Raw genomic sequence first — 18,153 nt, forward strand, 5'->3', positions numbered from 1 at the left:
ACATAAGTGTTGCAGGTTGCTGACGCTGAACGAGGACTCCGTACCAGCACCCAGCGCCAGCCGCCGAGCAGCACAACGTACAACGCCAAGGTATCTACAAGCATGACACCCACTACTAACAGAGCCTATCCTTGCACAACCTATCGCAGGCAGCAAGAAAACCGCTACTGCCCTTACCGCCCGACCTAACTATCGCAGAGGTTTTTTTCCCTTGGCTCTTGCCCTGGCACTTTTTTTCCTCTGCCCTTAAAACCGCTACCCTTCGTCAGATTTCGACCAATCTATCTCCAGATGAGCGCGTATTAATGGTTAATCCTAACCAGACGTACGCAAACATCGCAGTACCCACATCCTGCAACACCTCACTTTAGTGAATACTAACCCTTATGTAGAGATGGCAGCAGACCTTTTGTGTTGGACATCATGCCGGTATGGGCGTGGAGGGGCTCCACCTCTAATAATAAAAGCTCGCCTCCAGTTCACCACCGGCAATGGAGGGTGAAGCTTTGACAATGCCAGCCACTCGTGCTGGCGAAACGTCAGAAAAATCATTAGATGAACGTCGGCCGAACAACCCGAGACAGAAGCCAATAGGCAGTTTGACACAGTAGAATCTTGATCCTCCTTCTCCTCCTCCTCTTCCTGCTCATTCCTCGTTCTAGTGTAGCTGATGGAACAAACTTAGCGGTTATACAGTGCTGTAAAAATCCAATCACAACATCAAATTCCCGATTGATCAATTTATTGTTTCTGTTAATTGTATCGATAGCACACATTTGTCCAGCCCCTTCCGCAAATTGTTTAAGGACGTAGCATGTAACTGAGCTGATATTTGAAATTTTCAGTTTCTTCCTACCAGAAGACCGAACTGTCCCAGTAACCACCATTAGGAGGCAAAGGAAAAAAATCCAGTAGGGTTTCTAAACCAAATTGGTGCAGATCGAATCCCAACAAATATTCCAAACCTAATGTCCACCAATAAGAACCACGTAAAAACTGTCTCACACAAAGGGTATCAATTTCTTTAATTTATCAATCAATTTGATGCAGTGAGGAAATATTTCTAAGGCATGCACAGCTGGTCCTTTAATAGTTAAGCAGTGCTTTATTTGTAGTTCGGTCCGACCGCGACTGATGGAGCGTGCAGACCCGGCGGGTTGCACGTGATGGCATGCGGCCACTTGAGAGACAGCACAGGTGGTTTCCCAGGTATCAATAGCTGAGGCTTGCCACCACCTGCAGCTTTTGTTCAGGGGATTAGCGCGGTCTGGCGACTGCTGCGGTGGTGTGAGCCAGTGCCGTGTGCGAGCTGGCGGACAGCAGACGGCTCGTGCTTCATGACTGAAACATTTTTAACAGTGCAGTTACATCTGGTATGTTATGTTCACAGCGTTCCTTGTGCGATCGGAATAAAAAAAACTCTGCAGTTCCGTACTACCTTGCCAGCTATAAACTGTTAAAATAAACAGTATTCCATATACTGCATTCAGTTTCCTGACAAATTCTTTGATAAATAGAGGAACTATGTCCCAGAAATTACCTTGTATCCAATAAATGGTTTAAATAAACAATATTCCACATATTGCATTGTCTACCAGAAACTTTTTGAACAATATTCCATTTACTGCAATCGATTACCCACCAAATTCTTTAAAAAAGTAAATAAGGCATATTCGAAACACTGCCTTGTATCCAAAAAATTGTTTAAATAAGCAATATTCCACAAAATGCGTTGTCTACCAGAAATTTTTTGAATAATATTCCGTCTATTGCTCTCAATTTCCCACCAAACAGCCAATCAACTGAATCTTCTTCCCTCAAATTTCCAGCTAGGGAGATGAGAGGAAGGGCTGTGGGATTTCTCAGAGTAGACAGGTTAATTAATTGATCGATTTAATTAATTAGTAAATTAATGTAATACGTGTATTGGTGAGGGGAATTGATAGAGGGGATTTGGGGGGTGGGCGAGATGAGGGATGGGAGGTGGAGCGTAGTGGGATTTCTTAGAAAGATCGATTTTCCTCAGGGGTCGTAATCCACTTAGCACAAGAATGGGTTAAGGACCTGCCAAGCAAAATAGGACAATGGGTTTGCCCCTGAATGTATGCTGATCCCTGATGTAGGCAATCTGCACTAACAAATTCACTCACGCTAGTTTTATTCCACTACCTGTAGTAAATAGCCAGGAGGAACATATTATTGGTGACTAATGTCTCAGTTATGTGTATCTGTTGTGCTTATTAAACTTATCGACTAACACTATGAACTTCAGTATTTTCAATGGCATAATCTACTATGACTAGTACTACCACTACTAGTACTACAAAAAATCGCAAATTTTCTTAACTGTTGTTGACTTTTACTAACACGACATAGATACTTATGTCTAAGTAGCGACCAGACCTGAAAATATAGAGTATGGCGTTCCTTGTGAAAACTCGCACCTACTGTTACGTCAATTAGAGATCCGTTGGAGCAATTCATCCAAAAGAGTAAATATTTTCATCGGAGTTTTAATATGTGTGTTATGTGACTAGATTAAAGTATTTAATCCTTCCCCTCCCCTATCTCTTTTTGTTACTGTGATTATATGAATAGTCTGTGTTAAGACACTAAAAGCTCAAGATCGTTTTACGACGTTTTAGGCCTTACAGAAACCCAAAGGAAATCTTACACATAGTGCACGCCCATACCCAAGTGCCATAACCTGTGAACTCATGCCCAAATAGTTTTTGACGAGGGACTTCCGCCTTTTTCGGTCACTTACGAATTCTCTACAAACGATACATTTTGAAGATGGTGAGAGCGTTATTCACGCAGTGGAAACATGTGTATGAGCACAAGACAAGAGCATTTACCGACAGGGAATACACGCTATTACGTGCCACTAACGTAAGCCCATAGAACATGCCAGAGACCCTCTAGATCTAGAACATAATAGTACATAGAAAAGATATTTTGACTGATCTATCACCAAATTCTAACTCTTATGAATGAAGACGTTCTCAGAAAATGGTGTGGGTCATAATCTACTTAATGTTATTGAATTGTTCTTGGTTCAAATAATTATATCCTTCAAAACTGATTATAAAAAGCGCTTTTGACCCATAAACTGTGATTGATGTTGTCACTTTTGTGTCTGTAATTGCAGCGCTTTTTTAAAGTTTATAACTTAGTGCCACAGTGACGGCGCTTGGAAGCAGTCCCTCTACACTCGGATCCACTCACAAATTTGACATTCAGTGTCGTTCCTTGACTTGGGAATCGTCTGGTATCAACCAGCACAATATCGCGCAACATCCTACGACAGGAGAGATGTGAAACATACTGACACCTCCAACCCCAACTTTCCTGGAGGTTACTGCTGCCTAAAGTGTTATGGTAGAAGGAATAGATAAAATTTCTTCGGAGTTTCTACTACGGTTGGAGATGTAGCAACAAACCGACTATGTAGGTTGGTGTGTATACTCTCTGAGAAGTGCGATATACACTCCTGGAAATGGAAAAAAGAACACATAGACACCGGTGTGTCAGACCCACCATACTTGCTCCGGACACTGCGAGAGGGCTGTACAAGCAATGATCACACGCACGGCACAGCGGACACACCAGGAACCGCGGTGTTGGCCGTCGAATGGCGCTAGCTGCGCAGCATTTGTGCACCGCCGCCGTCAGTGTCAGCCAGTTTGCCGTGGCATACTGACCTCCATCGCAGTCTATAACACTGGTAGCATGCCGCGACAGCGTGGACGTGAACCGTATGTGCAGTTGACGGACTTTGAGCGAGGGCGTATAGTAGGCATGCGGATGGCCGGGTGGACGTACCGCCGAATTGCTCAACACGTGGGGCGTGAGGTCTCCACAGTACATCGATGTTGTCGCCAGTGGTCGGCGGAAGGTGCACGTGCCCGTCGACCTGGGACCGGACCGCAGCGACGCACGGATGCACGCCAAGACCGTAGGATCCTACGCACTGCCGTAGGGGACCGCACCGCCACTTCCCAGCAAATTAGGGACACTGTTGCTCCTGGGGTATCGGCGAGGACCATTCGCAACCGTCTCCATGAAGCTGGGCTACGGTCCCGCACACCGTTAGGCCGTCTTCCGCTCACGCCCCAACATCGTGCAGCCCGCCTCCAGTGGTGTCGCGACAGGCGTGAATGGAGGGACGAATGGAGACGTGTCGTCTTCAGCGATGAGACACGCTTCTGCATTGGTGCCAATGATGGTCGTATGCGTGTTTGGCGCCGTGCAGGTGAGCGCCACAATCTGGACTGCATACGACCGAGGCACACAGGGCCAACACCCGGCATCATGGTGTGGGGAGCGATCTTCTACACTGGCCGTACACCTCTGATGATCGTCGAGGGGACACTGAATAGTGCACGGTACATCCAAACCGTCATCGAACCCATTTTTCTACCATTCCTAGACCGGCAACGGAACTTGCTGTTCCAACAGGACAATGTACGTCCGCATGTATCCCGTGCCACCCAACGTGCTCTAGAAGGTGTAAGTCAACTACCCTGGCCAGCAAGATCTCCGGATCTTTCCCCCATTGAGCACGTTTGGGACTGGATGAAGCGTTGTCTCACGCGGTCTGCACGTCCAGCACGAACGCTGGTCCAACTGAGGCGCCAGGTGGAAATGGCATGGCAAGCCGTTCCACAGGACTACATCCAGAATCTCTACGATCGTCTCCATGGGAGAATAGCAGCCTGCATTGCTGCGAAAGGTGGATATACACTGTACTAGTGCCGACATTGTGCATGCTCTGTTGCCTGTGTCTATGTGCCTGTGGTTCTGTCAGTGTGATCATGTGATGTATCTGACCCCAGGAATGTGTCAATTAAGTTTCCCCTTCCTGGGAAAATGAATTCACGGTGTTCTTATTTCAATTTCCAGGAGTGTACAATAAGCCGATCGGAAATATAGCAGGTACACAATCTGGGGTATTAAAGGGCCAGAATTATTGTCGAATCATGCATCCCAGTTGCCGAGAAAAATACACAGTAAAAAGGAAGTGTCAGATAACGATCAGTTTGGCAGTCGGTAATGCAACAGAGGGACAGATCTGATGTAGCGACTGATAATGGAAGCAAGACTTATAAAAATCAAGTTACCTCCATATAAAAACCGTTCGACAGTTGAATAGGCGCAATATCTCCCGACATTCCGAGGGAAAAAGGAGTAATATGTTACAACCCCAGAAACTCAGGGGCTGCAGTTTGTCAGAACGCCCGAGAGATGTGGCTTGGGATAGAGGGGTGACTCGTACTGCAGTATGCAGCAAGGTTGGAATTGACTTCTGTTGCATCGAAGGTACACAGTAGCCTTCCACTGACCCTGTTGATGGATCCGCACGGCATGCGTGTGTGGGTCAGCTCCAATGCCAGAATCTGCTGCGCCAGAGTCCGGCAGCCAATACTTGGACACGTGCCGCTCCTACTCATGCCGCGGCTAAGTGACCGCCGAGCGTGTTGGCTGCCCCAGTAGACTGGGACACGCTTGGCTGCTCCTTAAAGCGTAAAGGGAAACAGCCGGCCGCCATCTTTGTAGTACACAAGAGGCAAGACGCAGTCAATACCTTCGCTGTGCAGTGCCGATGGTACTGTTACCAACGACTGTGCCACTGAAGCGGAGTTATTGAACGCCGTTTTCCAAAATTCCTTCACCAGGGAAGACGAATGGAATATTCCTGAATTTGAAACACGAACAGCTGCTAGCATGAGTTTCTTAGAAGTAGATAACGTATCGCTTGATACGGGCAAGTCTTCAGGTCCAGATTGTATACCGATTAAGTTCAATGACAGGGTGTTGTGTGATGTCCTTAGGTTAGTTAGTTTTAAGTAGTTTTAAGTTCTAGGGGACTGATGACCATAGATGTTAAGTCCCATAGTGCTCAGAGCCATTTGAACCATTTGATTAAGTTCCTTTCAGATTACGCTGATACAATAGCATACTCCTTAGCAATCATATACAACCGCTCCCTCACCGATGGATCTGTACCTACAGATTGGAAAATTCCGCAGGTCGCACCTGTGTCTAAGAAGGGTAGAAGGAGTAATCCATCAAACTACAGACCTGTATCATTGACGTCGGTTTGCTGTAGGGTTTTGGAGCATATACTGTAGTCAAACATCATGAATCATCTCGAGGGGAACGATCTATTGATACGTAATCAGCTTGGTTTCAGAATGCATCGTTCTTGTGCAACGCAGCTAGCTCTTTATTCGCACGAAGTAATGGCCGCTATCGACAGGGGATCTCAAGTTGATTCCGTATTTCTAGATTTCCGGAAAGCTTTTGACACGGCAAATCATCCAGTAAAACTGAAGTGATATCAGGTGTTCCCCAGGGAAGCGTCCTGGGACCTCTGCTGTTCCTGATCTGTATAAATGACCTGGGTGACAATCTGAGCAGTTCTCTTAGGTTGTTCACAAATGATGCTGTAATTTACGTCTAATAAGGTCATCCGAAGACCAGTATGATTTGCAAAGCGATTTAGAAAAAATTGCTGTATGGTGTGGCAGGTGACAGTTGACGCTAAATAACGAAAAGTGTGAGGTGACCCACATGAGTTACAAAAGAAATCCGTTGGAATTCGATTACTCGATAAATAGTACAATTCTCAAGGCTGTCAATTCAACTAAGTACCTGGGTGTTAAAATTACGAACAACTTCAGTTGGAAAGACTACATAGATAATATTGTGGGGAAGGTGAGCCAAAGGTTGCGTTTCATTGACAGGACACTTAGAAGATGCAAGATGTCCACTAAAGAGACAGCTTACACTGCACTCGTTCGTCCTCGGTTAGAATACTGTTGCACGGCGAGATCTATTTACAAAATTTCAGTCACCAACTTTCTCTTCCGAATGCGAAAATATTTTGTTGAGCCCAACCTACATAGGTAGGAATGATCATCAAAATAAAACAAGAGAAATCAGAGGTCGAACAGAAAGTTTATGTGTTCGTTTTTCCCGCGCGCTTTTCGGGAGTGGAATGGTAGAGAAATAGTGTAATTGTGGTTCGATGAACCCCTCTGCCAAGCACTTAAATGTGAATTCCAGAGTAATCATGTAGATGTAGATGTAGATGTAGAGGACAACATATTCTGTTGTGAAGGTCATGCTGTCATTAATACAAACATTATTATTGTCACAGGTTGCTAATGTGGGACATCTGAGAGGACAGTTGCATGTAATACAAATGACAAGTAGATGTTGTGTTTTTGTACTGTGATATCATCTTTAGCATTTCGAATTTGATATTTTTTTAACAAAATTATTCTGTTCTATGACTGGTCATTTGTTTCAGCTATCTGTTTCTTGTCTGTCCAACCGCGTATCTGTTATGTTCAGCACTACAGAATGTTGTGACCTAAGAAACGGTGTGTATTACAGTATGAAATATCAGAATGAAATTAGCAAATGAAACAATGCACCCCAACCCATTATCGAACCCACGACCTCATACATTCCTGCATACTAACCCAAAACTCTAGCCACTGCACCAACTGCGCAGCGTAACTAATGTGGGTTGACAGAGGTAGTTACCATGCATGTGGTTACAGTGTTTCCAAATTCCCACTCTTTTTCAATGTCCTTTTTCTGCTGGATGTACTCGACAGACGAAATTTTGTGACAGACTTTTTTTATCGTTAGCATGTGAGGAGTTGCTGGGAAGCCCGAGGGCGCGAATTTCGCTTCACCCTGTATAATATTTCCTTCGACAAATCGGATTCCACTGAAACCCACGCTACCATTCCTGTACTTGCGGGTATTTTATCCTGATGATCGATCTTTACAGAAAACGTAGCAGTTTAGTTGGTCTCATCCCCATAATAGGTGAACCTTGCGCCATTGACTCAGTTGCAGCTGTTCCCCGCGCTGAAACAAAATCCTACTGAACTCCAATGGGAAGACCAATATTAGTTTGATGTTTTCCAATAAAGTCTAGCCCAAGAATCACTGAATAACCTTCGCCTACGCATGGTAACACCTCCAGGCGTTGGCTGAACTTAGTTTTCCCGACCAAAAACTCCAGAACCGCTGCACTAAACGATTCCACCCTATTGTCGCCGACCTCTGTAACCTATACAATGTAGGCCCAAGACTCCTATTTCCCAACAGATCCACACTCATAATGGACACATTCGCACCAAAATATCTGTTTCCTGCGACCCTTCATTCCTACTATGCCGCATTCCGTTATGTGCGCCAACTTGTGCCACATTACACTCTATAGGAACTACCTCCCCACTGTTGAAGCAATCCCATTTGCGTTTAATGGCTGCTTCCCTTGCCGGTGCCTTCCACCCTTCCCACTTCTACACTCAAATGCTCGGTGGCCCACTACGCCACGTACATAGCGCTCTAGTCGCTTACTCTGCTTTCTTACATGCCTCTCCCGACCACATCTATAGCACTTGACTTCAGATGCAAACACGCAGTGGTCCACTCCCTGGCTTGTGACCATACCCACCTCCTCTATAACTGTTGCGATCCTAAGAGCTGAATCTAAGTTCTCCATCCGCACCCTCTGTGGCACGCTAAAAGTCGGCCACCGCACTATCTTCTGCCTCCTGTAACGGTACTCTATTAGCGTCTGCATTCTGGTTCTGTATGTAGTAACCACAACCATCAGCGGGAACGCCTTGGGCTGCGGATCGGAGCCGCCAGGCGGGGAAGCCGCCGGCGGTGGAGCACGCACCACCGCATAAACACAGGACGAGTCGGACGACAGACCAACGACAACTGACAACAACCGACCACGACAGGCTATGAGCGACACAACAAGGAAGAGATAAACAACGGAGGCTTGTGGAAACCACAACACCACACACCAAACGTAAATCCACTCGGAACCAGAGCCAGGCAAATGTCAACAAGGAGCAATGACCAGAACCCAGTACCGCCGAGTTAGAAACGAAACCCAGAGCGAGTAGCAGACTGGCTGGACTAGGTTTTTTTTTTCTTTATTGATTTTAAATTCCCCCCAAAGGGGGCTGGCTGGCAGCAGCTTAGTATGCTGCTCTACAGCCTACAGACTTAAAAAAAAAGAAGAAGAAAAGAAACAAGAAAAACAGGCGATAAAACGGCGACTTAACGTGTAAAATGGCGAAAAACTGCAGAAAGTTAAAACAGAAAGCAAAAGGGGTTGGCAATGTTAATAAAAGACACAGGAATCAGACAAGTAACATAGTACACACACAATTAAAAAACATGACAACAGTCTGGTTTCTGTTCTCTAGAGATAAAAAACACACCCAGCGACAGTATGATCGCAGTTTGCAACACTTCCCAAGAAACACAACACGGAACACTCACTGTAAAACACTGCTTGAAAAAGGCGGCACAAAGATGACACTCCCGAGCCAAAGGCAGATGCGGGGGGGGGGGGGGGGGGTGGTCCTGGAGGAGGGGGAGGAACAAGGAAGAAGGAAAAAACGAAAAGGGGGATGGGAACCAAGGATGGAGAGAAGGAGGGAGATGGTAGGGCAGACACGAGAGGGAATGAGAAGAGGCAGAGGAGGGAAATGCAAAAGGACTCAGGGGAGATAAGGGGGCAGAGAGAGGGGAGGTGGTGAAAAAGAGGATGGAAGGGGGGGAGAGGGAGCCCAGGAAAAGGACAGAGGAAAGGAGGGGGAGTTAGGATCAGAGTTGATAGGAGGGATAAATGGAGGGAGAGAGGGCATCATCCAGGAGGATGAGTTGATGGACGCTACCTTGGGAAAGGAGGTGAAGGGTGTAGAGATGGAGGGTAGGGGGGACACAACAGTGAAGACGTGGCAGGGGGCAGTGATGGGAGAGGAGAGGAGCAACCAGGGTGTGAGGGGGATCAAGGTGGGGGGAGGTGTAGAGGATGCAGATATGTTTGAGGAATAGGAGCAGATGGGGGAAAGGAATGAGGTCATAGAGGATCCGTGTGGGGGACGGGAGGCGTATATGGAAGGTGAGGCGGAGTGCATGATGCTCAAGGATCTGGAGGGACATAGAATTTGGGGGAAGGGCAGATATCCAGGTGGGACTGGCATAACAGAGGATGGGACAGATTAAGGATTTGTAGGTGTGGAGGATGGTAGAGGGGTGCAATTCTCATGTCCATCCAGAGAGGAGTTTGAGGAGTCAGAGGCAGTTGTGGGCTTTGGATTGGATGGAGCAGAGATGAGGAATCCAGGTGAGGTGACGGTCAATGGTGAGACGAAAGTAGGTGAGGGTGGGGGTGAGGCGGACAGGATGGGTGCAGACAGTAAGGGAGATATCCAGGAGCCGGAAGGAGCTACGATGATTGCCTGGGCCTTGGAAGGATTGATTTTCAGGAGCCACTTGTTACACCATGCAGCAAAAAGTTCAAGGTGAGTCTGGAGAAGGCGATGGGACCGTTGGAGGGTAGGAGCGAGGGCGAGGGATGCGGTGTCATCAGCATATTGCAAGAGGTTTACTGGAGGGGGGAGGAGGGTTGGGGCATATCTGCCGTGTACAGGAGGTAGAGGAGATGGGAGAGCCCTGGGGCATACTTGCAGAGGGGTAGAAGGTGTGGGAATTGGCATTATGGATAGTAACATAGGAGGGGCGGTGGGAGAGGAAGGATGCCATCAGACAGATGTAGTTGATGGGAAGGGCATAGGTTTGGAGTATAAACAGGAGACTGGGATGCCAGAGACGGTCATAGGCCTTTTCGAGGTCGAGGGAGACAAAAATGGCGAAGCGGTGGGAGTTAAGCTGGATGGAGAGGAGATGAGGGAGGCGGAGGAGTTGATCATCAGCAGAGAATGAAGGTCGAAAGCCACATTGGGTGTTGGGGAGGAGGTGGTTTTGGCGGAGGTGGTGATGGATGCTCCGAGAAAGGATGGATTCCAAGAGCTTGCTGAACACCGATATGAGACAGATAGGACGATAGGAAGAGGCATCAGATGGAGGCTTGTTGGGTTTGGAGAACATCAGGATACGGGAGGTGTTCCACAGGTCGGGGTAGGTGGCAAGGACTGAAAGGAAGGAGGGAGGGCAGCGATTGAGGTGGCGGTAGGTCATGCAGTCGTGGCCGGGAGCAGTGTTGCGTCTAGTGCGGAGGCTGGACTAGGGCAGAGCGGATCCCTATATACGAAACCGGAGGGAGCGGCTGTTGGCCGCTGTCTGCACGTGGCGTAGCGGTGGCGCGCTATGCTGCGCGGAATAGCCGCCGCGGAGGCGGAGCCCTCTACGGTCAACGTCCATTTGTTCTGGCGCGTGTTCGACTGTACTAGACTGTACACATGTCTTTGCATTTAGCTAATAGATTCTATCCGAGAATGCTTCCACAGATTCTTTGCGCTGCATCGACAACGTACTTAATTTCTCCGGAAACAACCGCGGACAGATCTGCTTCTGATACTGGTGTCACAATCCAGCGGCCCATTCCTGGAACGTATGTGCTTTACTGAATGTCTCGTGATAGGCGACATATACTTTGGCGTCCCCTGCCAAACGCATCTTGGCAACATACAGGGTAACTTCACCTGTCCCGAACACGCTGAATGAAAACTGCCACGTCCTCCGTTGCCTTTCTCGAGAATGGATTAATCAGTGCGACCACTGCCGGGTCATATGGAACAGAAGGCACTCTCAGTCCAGACTTGCTTCCCCAGGACTCCGATTGCGACTGATCGTGATTGTCATAACGAGCCTCTAACTAACGATTAAGGATATTTCTCCGTTTTACGCTCCCACACTGCTCTGTTAGTGCCTCGCATTTGCTGAGTTAAAGCAGCAACTACCTCTAACGTAGTAGCACGTGCTTCCACCATTTACATCACCCTACTTCCAATTTACCTCGACTGATTTTATTTTTTAAAAAAGACTAACACATAGTCGTATTTAATCCTACCCAAAGAATTTATTTGGCGAATCATCCGTCCATCTGCTACAGTTCCGGTAAACGGTAACTCTTGCCCAGAGAAACTACAAAATGGACATGTCAGCAGCAGCTCCACCAAAATCTCTAAACAATGCTAAGTCCACGGATTCCTGTGGCTTCAGGAAAGTAACTCTGAACGTGTACCCTAGCTCAAACAACAAAGTCTGAGATGGACATGACGTATTTGATACGTATTACAAACCGGACCCAATGGGAAGGACCAGGCCCCTTTGCTTTTTTCTTTTATCACTCGTTTATTACATCAGAGAAATACTCATTTCAGGACAAAATTTAACTACATGAAATATTGCTCCCAGTAAAGGTTAACATAAGCAGTGACAAAACTTAGTTGTCTTAAGGGTTTCTGCTGGCAATAAATTTTAAGCAGGAAATGTAAGGTTTATATCAATTTAGCTGAAACACGTAGCTACTGATTGAATCACGACACAGACACTTCAACAATTTCGGTAACAAATAAATAGCGTGAATTTGTACTCAAAGTAACCAACTAATAAACAGCCTTGCCATTGAATACGTAGTTGGCCATTTGGAACGAATTAGGAACACCCCGCAACTAGGGGAGTTAATACCAACAGTCTTTAAATGTCTTGCTCCCCATTAAACAAACAAACTTACAGTAATTAAATGAATAACAAATCATACACACTACGCTCCTCTCAAACTCTTTAATGGAAGCCAAGCCAAAATGAAGATTCCATTAACTGACTAGCACTGAATTCACACTAAAGCTCATCTCTGTGTTCCCAGACACACATGGGGCAAACTTATACAAGACAAGATTTTGAAGGGAGCACATCAGTAAATCCGGTACTGGAGATAACTCTTGCCACTGAAAATTAAGGTCCTATACCGGGGCACAAGACGGTATACAATGAGGTTGCCTTAGTGCTATACTGCGCTCCAAAATATTAATTCAAATGGCCAATTCACAATTAAGTACATATAAACCGGCATTAATTAACGAGGAGTAAGTGACACCAGGTCGCTCGAAGGGATGACAACACTTCATTGAAAAGACAAATGCCGGAAGCGGCAGTAAGATCAAACACCTTCTCCGTTTTAACCAGGAGTCACTTCCCGCTATACAAGTAAACATATAACCAAGCACAAGTAATCAACCCCAAAGAGAAAATTCAAATAAAATCCCCAAAAGATTGTAAAGGACAGGGAACCCCAATTACTTCAATTCTAAAGAATTAGCTCTCCCCAAAGGCAGTGTAAACGCGAAGGCCACACTTAAGTGGCCACCAAAATTGGTTACAAAAGTCTTATACATTTACTACTTTTCTTTAAAAGGAACACAAGGCTGCTTAACTTCTGCTGAACGTCCGGTAAGGCTCGTGTAGGATACACTAAGCAGCAACCCAAGCTAGGTGGTCGCAAGGCACGGCGAGCAAAATCATGAGAGAAGACAGGCAGGAAGCCAACACATATCGTCCATGCTGAACCGGCAGACCACGTACAACCAACTCCACATACAGAGTGTTACAAAAAGGTACGGCCAAACTTTCAGGAAACATTCCTCACACACAAATAAAGAAAATATGTTATGCGAACATATCTCCGGAAACGCTTAATATCCATGTTAGAGCTCTTTCTAGTTTCGTCCCCCTACGCTCAATGGAGCCCGTTATCATGATTTCATACGAGATACTCTACCTGTGCTGCTAGAACATGTGCCTTTACAAGTACGACACAACATGTGGTTCATGCGCGATGGAGCACCTTTACATTTCAGTCCAAGTGTTCGTACGCTTCTCAACAACAGATTCGGTGACCGATGGATGGGTAAAGGCGGACCAATTCCATGGCCTCCACGCTCTCCTGACCTCAACCCTCTTGACTTTCATTTATGGGGGCATTTGAAAGCTTTTGTCTACGCAAATGTAGAGACTCTTCGTGCTCGTATTGTGGACGGCTGTGATACAATACGTCATTGTCCAGGGCTGCATCAGCGCATCAGGGATTCCATGCGACGGAGGGTGGATGCATGTATCCTCGCTAACGGAGGACATTTTGAACATTTCCTGTAACAAAGTGTTTGAAGTCACTCTGGTACGTTCTGTTGCTGTTTGTTTCCATTGCATGATTAATGTGATTTGAAGAGATGTAATAAAATGAGCTCTAACATGGAAAGTAAGCGTTCCCGGACAGATGTCCACATAACATATTTTCTTTCTTTGTGTGTGAGGAATGTTTCCTGAAAGTTTGGCCGTACCTTTTTGTAACACCCTGTATACGTGGTTGCTTCCCACCTCGTACCTCGCGGCGTCTCAGCAGGTGGCCCGAGCAAACGTCAACTGCCACTCTCCCCGTGAATGCGGAATACTACAAGGCAAGCAAAGATAAGGAACATCGAAGCATCGATAATAGACATGCAAGGGACTGCCGCGCCATCAACGAGCACCACGTGTCAGTATTGTGTTGGAAAGCAGAATGACGACTTCCTGTCACCAAATTATTACAACCCCCCCTGATCTCAGGGGGGCAAGGAAACACCAGCAAGTTTGACACTTTCTGCTGCATAAAGGTATACATGTGCCTTCCACTGATGGCGCTGCACGGCATGCATTCGTGATTAAACGCCAGTGCCAGACTGCGGCCGCCCATCCCTGTAGACGTGGCGCTCCTGCTCAGATGCGCTGCTCCCTCAAGCAGAGCACCGAAGGGAAACAGCCGACCACCATCGTTGAGGTGAGTCTTGACAGCTCTGGCCGTCCACCCAGTGCAGCTCGGTCGGTGACAGCAGACAGCTCTGCAGTTCGGGTCCCTGTGGATGGTAGCTTGCAGTTTGCCGGCCGATGTCACCCACAGAGCGGAGGCTACCAGCCCTCTCGCTCCTCACGCCTGTAAAGTCCCAAAATGCGGCCCGCCCTGCCCCAATTATAGCGTGTCCAAGCATTGGAGGTTGGTTGTTGTTTCAGCGGGCCACTTGTCTATTGATATCCATCGTCATGGTTGGCACGCAACTTAAGCAATCGTCATTCTCTCCAGTTCTAGACGCAGACAGAACTGCTCGCTTTAAGCCTCCGGGACCGCATATTAATCGTTTTCCCTACACCTCTGATGTATTTCCTCTGGAGGGGACAAGTGGAATCAAATGGCTCTAAGCACTGAGGGACTTTAACATCTGGGTTCATCTGTCCCCTAGACTTGGAACTACTTAAACCTAACTACCCTAAGAAGGTCACACACAGACATGCCCGAGGCAGGATTCCAACCTGCGACCGTAGCAGAAGCGCGGTTCCGGACTAAAGAGCCTAGAACCGCTTGGCCACAGCGGCCGGTGGGACAAGTGGAGTGCTCTCTAATAATTACAACGTCAGTTTTCCTCAGCCCGCTTCGGCCCCTACAGAGGTCCCTAGGCGCTGTTGTAACTGTAACGAATGGGTTGTGCCCTGTGCTGCTCTGATTACTTCACATCATAAAGGTCCCTCCTTGCTGTGCCTTCTCGCCTGAGAGTGATGTCAGACACCTGTCTTGCACAATCATTTGCTAAAAACAACAGGAAGGAGTATAAGGCAAACACTGAGAACAAGAAGCAACCAGAAGATAGGACAAGTGTTATGACATCGGATGTTGTTATTCTCAGGTTACCCTCCATTCAGAGGCTGTTGCACGCAGCGACTGTTATATAGACTTGTAAATAATAGATTTCAGCTATCAGTCATGCTTTTGAAATTTTATTGGCAGATCTATATTTCATCTAGAAACTAGCCACTCTCAGTGCTAAGAATACAACAGGTACATAGTTAGATGATGTCATTAAAAAGTTGCAATTAATGGCTTAACTCATATGGTTTGAATATTACAATTCACAGGGGTTAAGCTCTCGTGTTATATCAAGATAAAATTTCCATGAACCTCATAACTTCTAGTAGAAAGCTTAGGGAAGGCATGCTCTGATTCTATGGCTTTCTATATTGCTTCTTTCCGATATGGTGTCAGGTACAGGCTTTTGTTTCATTTGCCAAAGAAGAATTTTGCCACCGAGTCTCCACAGTAAACTGCTTTATTTCATACTTGATGAATCGCTAGTTCAGAAAGGAAACTATTTTTTAAAAAATATCTCTTTCATTAATACAATAATATGTTCTTATGTAGGCCACTATCAGGGGCTACTTATTCATTAGATCGGATTTTAATTTGCTCGTTCTACATGAGAAAACTTTTTCATAAACTGTATAAATGGGCAAAAGTCAAGCACTGGAAAGACTTGAAGATCACAGTATTGTTGGTAGAGTAGAATAACTGACAACCAATGTGCACCTGAGGTTTGTCTTTTCCTGTACCTTCCAGTGAATAAACTTTTTATGATCACTAACAAGTTCGCTATAATAAACAAAAGGAAGTGTTTTTCTGCTTCTATGCTGGTTCTTCTTATTCCAAGTGTTTCATTGATAAACACTATGTTACTAGATCAAAGAGAAAATTTCCCACATTGCACAGAGAGTGCTGATGAAAGTGGAAAGATGATTTTATTCACAGTCTGTAATAAACTGCGCTTTACTAATGGAATCTTCTGAGTAAAATAATTATGTGAGCAACATAAAGAAATAAATGTGTTTTTTACTTTTAAAACAGACACTCATACTGTCAAGCTGAGAATTTTTTAACGTGTCTATTTGGTTTCTTAAGGCATATTTTTTTGGATATGAAAAATGGACAATAATGGCAAGATGAAGAGTTATAAGGGAGAAAAGGAGGGAGGGAACGAAGGATGGAGAGGGTGAGTAGCACAAGAAAGAGGAAAGGTATAGGAGGGGGAACGCAAGATCAGAGGAAAAACCGGGAGAAGTCTAAAGATTCAGGGAGAGGGAACATGGATGTAGATAAGGACATAAAGGTGTAAACTGTAAACATAAGAATAGAAGAAGAAGATGAAGAAGAAAAGGAAAATGGGTAACAGACAGCAGAGAAATGTAATGATGGGAATAAAGGGAAGGAGGAGGAGAAGAAGAGGGAGGAGAGACTTGGGAGAGGGAAGAGAAAGAGGAGAAGAGGAAGGAGAATGTGGGAAAGGGACGAAAATGAAGTAAAAAAGGATGAGAAAATACTCAAAGCAGGAAGTATTAGGTGATGGTAGGCTGAAAGAAAAAGATATGAAAAGAGGCAAATAAAGATGATACTGAACCAAAGATTGAAAAGAAGGGGTAGAAGAAACAAAGGAGCGAAAGAAGAAGACGGAATGGAAACAGGAGTGAAAGAAGGTGGAGGTGGGTGGGCAGGTGGGGGAGGATTCTGATGAACTGGACAAGGAAAAATGAAAGAGGAGTAAAATTAGGAGAGGAATAAGGATACAATAAGGGTGGAGAAAGAGAATTGAAGATGCGAAAAGTGAAATGGAAGTTGAGCAGAAGTAGGAGGAGAATGAGACAGTGAAACATGAATAGGAAGTGGAAGAGTTGTAGTGGAGGAAGAATGAAGGAGAAATAGAAATAATGCAATGATGACGTTAAAGTGAAAGAGGAAGAGGAGAAGTGCACACGAGGAAAAGGATGTGTTAGTATAGTAGAAGGAGAAGCAGAAGGAAAGAAGTGGGATAAACAAGCAAGTGGAAAGAGAAGAAGAGAAATGAGGACGAGGGGGAGGCTGCAGATGTGGATGGAGTGGAAAGAAACATCGTAGTGGAGAATTAACACGAAGAGGAAAACAATGAGATACTGCAGGACTCTGTCTCACCTCGCCCTGAACCTCGTCGAGTGGTATCGCAGTCTGACCGCCTGGCTTGACCAGAGCTTCCAGCAGGCGCTGCCGTGTCTTGGTAGGTGCGTCCTCTGTGGCTGCCGACCTTATGACGATGCACTGCATGGCCCAATTCTCCAGCATTTTCACGAACTTTAACACACCACGCCCTTTGGACGTCAGCCGCAGCAGAAACTTGTTCTGCATCCATGGCCGCAGTATCATCTTCTGTAAAAACCATGTGGCACTCGTCAGTGCTAGTCTCCACCTGGGGGAGAGTGGGGAGGGAGCGGGAGGACAATAGGCCATGAAACATTGTTCTCTGTTAATTATATTGACTCGTACAAATGACGAATGCTTGTGAAACTCCCTAAATTAAAACAGTGATTAAACGTATAAACTATTACACATCTGTTCCCGGCACCTCCTACCTGTTAGTCGCTATTTTGAACGCTCATGACGGTAATCCAGATTCAGGGAAATGGATACTCTTCTGCAGCCTGGAGATAACGAATCAGCATTTCCTCTATCTTGCTAACAGATGCTTGTCT

General features: G+C 46.0%; 1 protein-coding gene across 1 annotated transcript in view; it reads right to left on the bottom strand.

Annotated features, from left to right (window-relative positions):
• The window catches only part of LOC126291457 (cytochrome P450 4C1-like), a 61,870-nt gene extending 44,043 nt beyond the window's left edge, over positions 1-17,827 (bottom strand). Inside the window, exon 1 of the mRNA XM_049984970.1 lies at positions 17,600-17,827. Coding sequence (XP_049840927.1) covers positions 17,600-17,827 — 228 coding nt within the window. The remainder of the gene's footprint in view (positions 1-17,599) is intronic.
• Positions 17,828-18,153: the final 326 nt, after the last annotated feature.

This window comes from Schistocerca gregaria, chromosome 9 (assembly GCF_023897955.1).
Source record: "Schistocerca gregaria isolate iqSchGreg1 chromosome 9, iqSchGreg1.2, whole genome shotgun sequence".
NCBI lineage: Eukaryota > Metazoa > Arthropoda > Insecta > Orthoptera > Acrididae > Schistocerca > Schistocerca gregaria.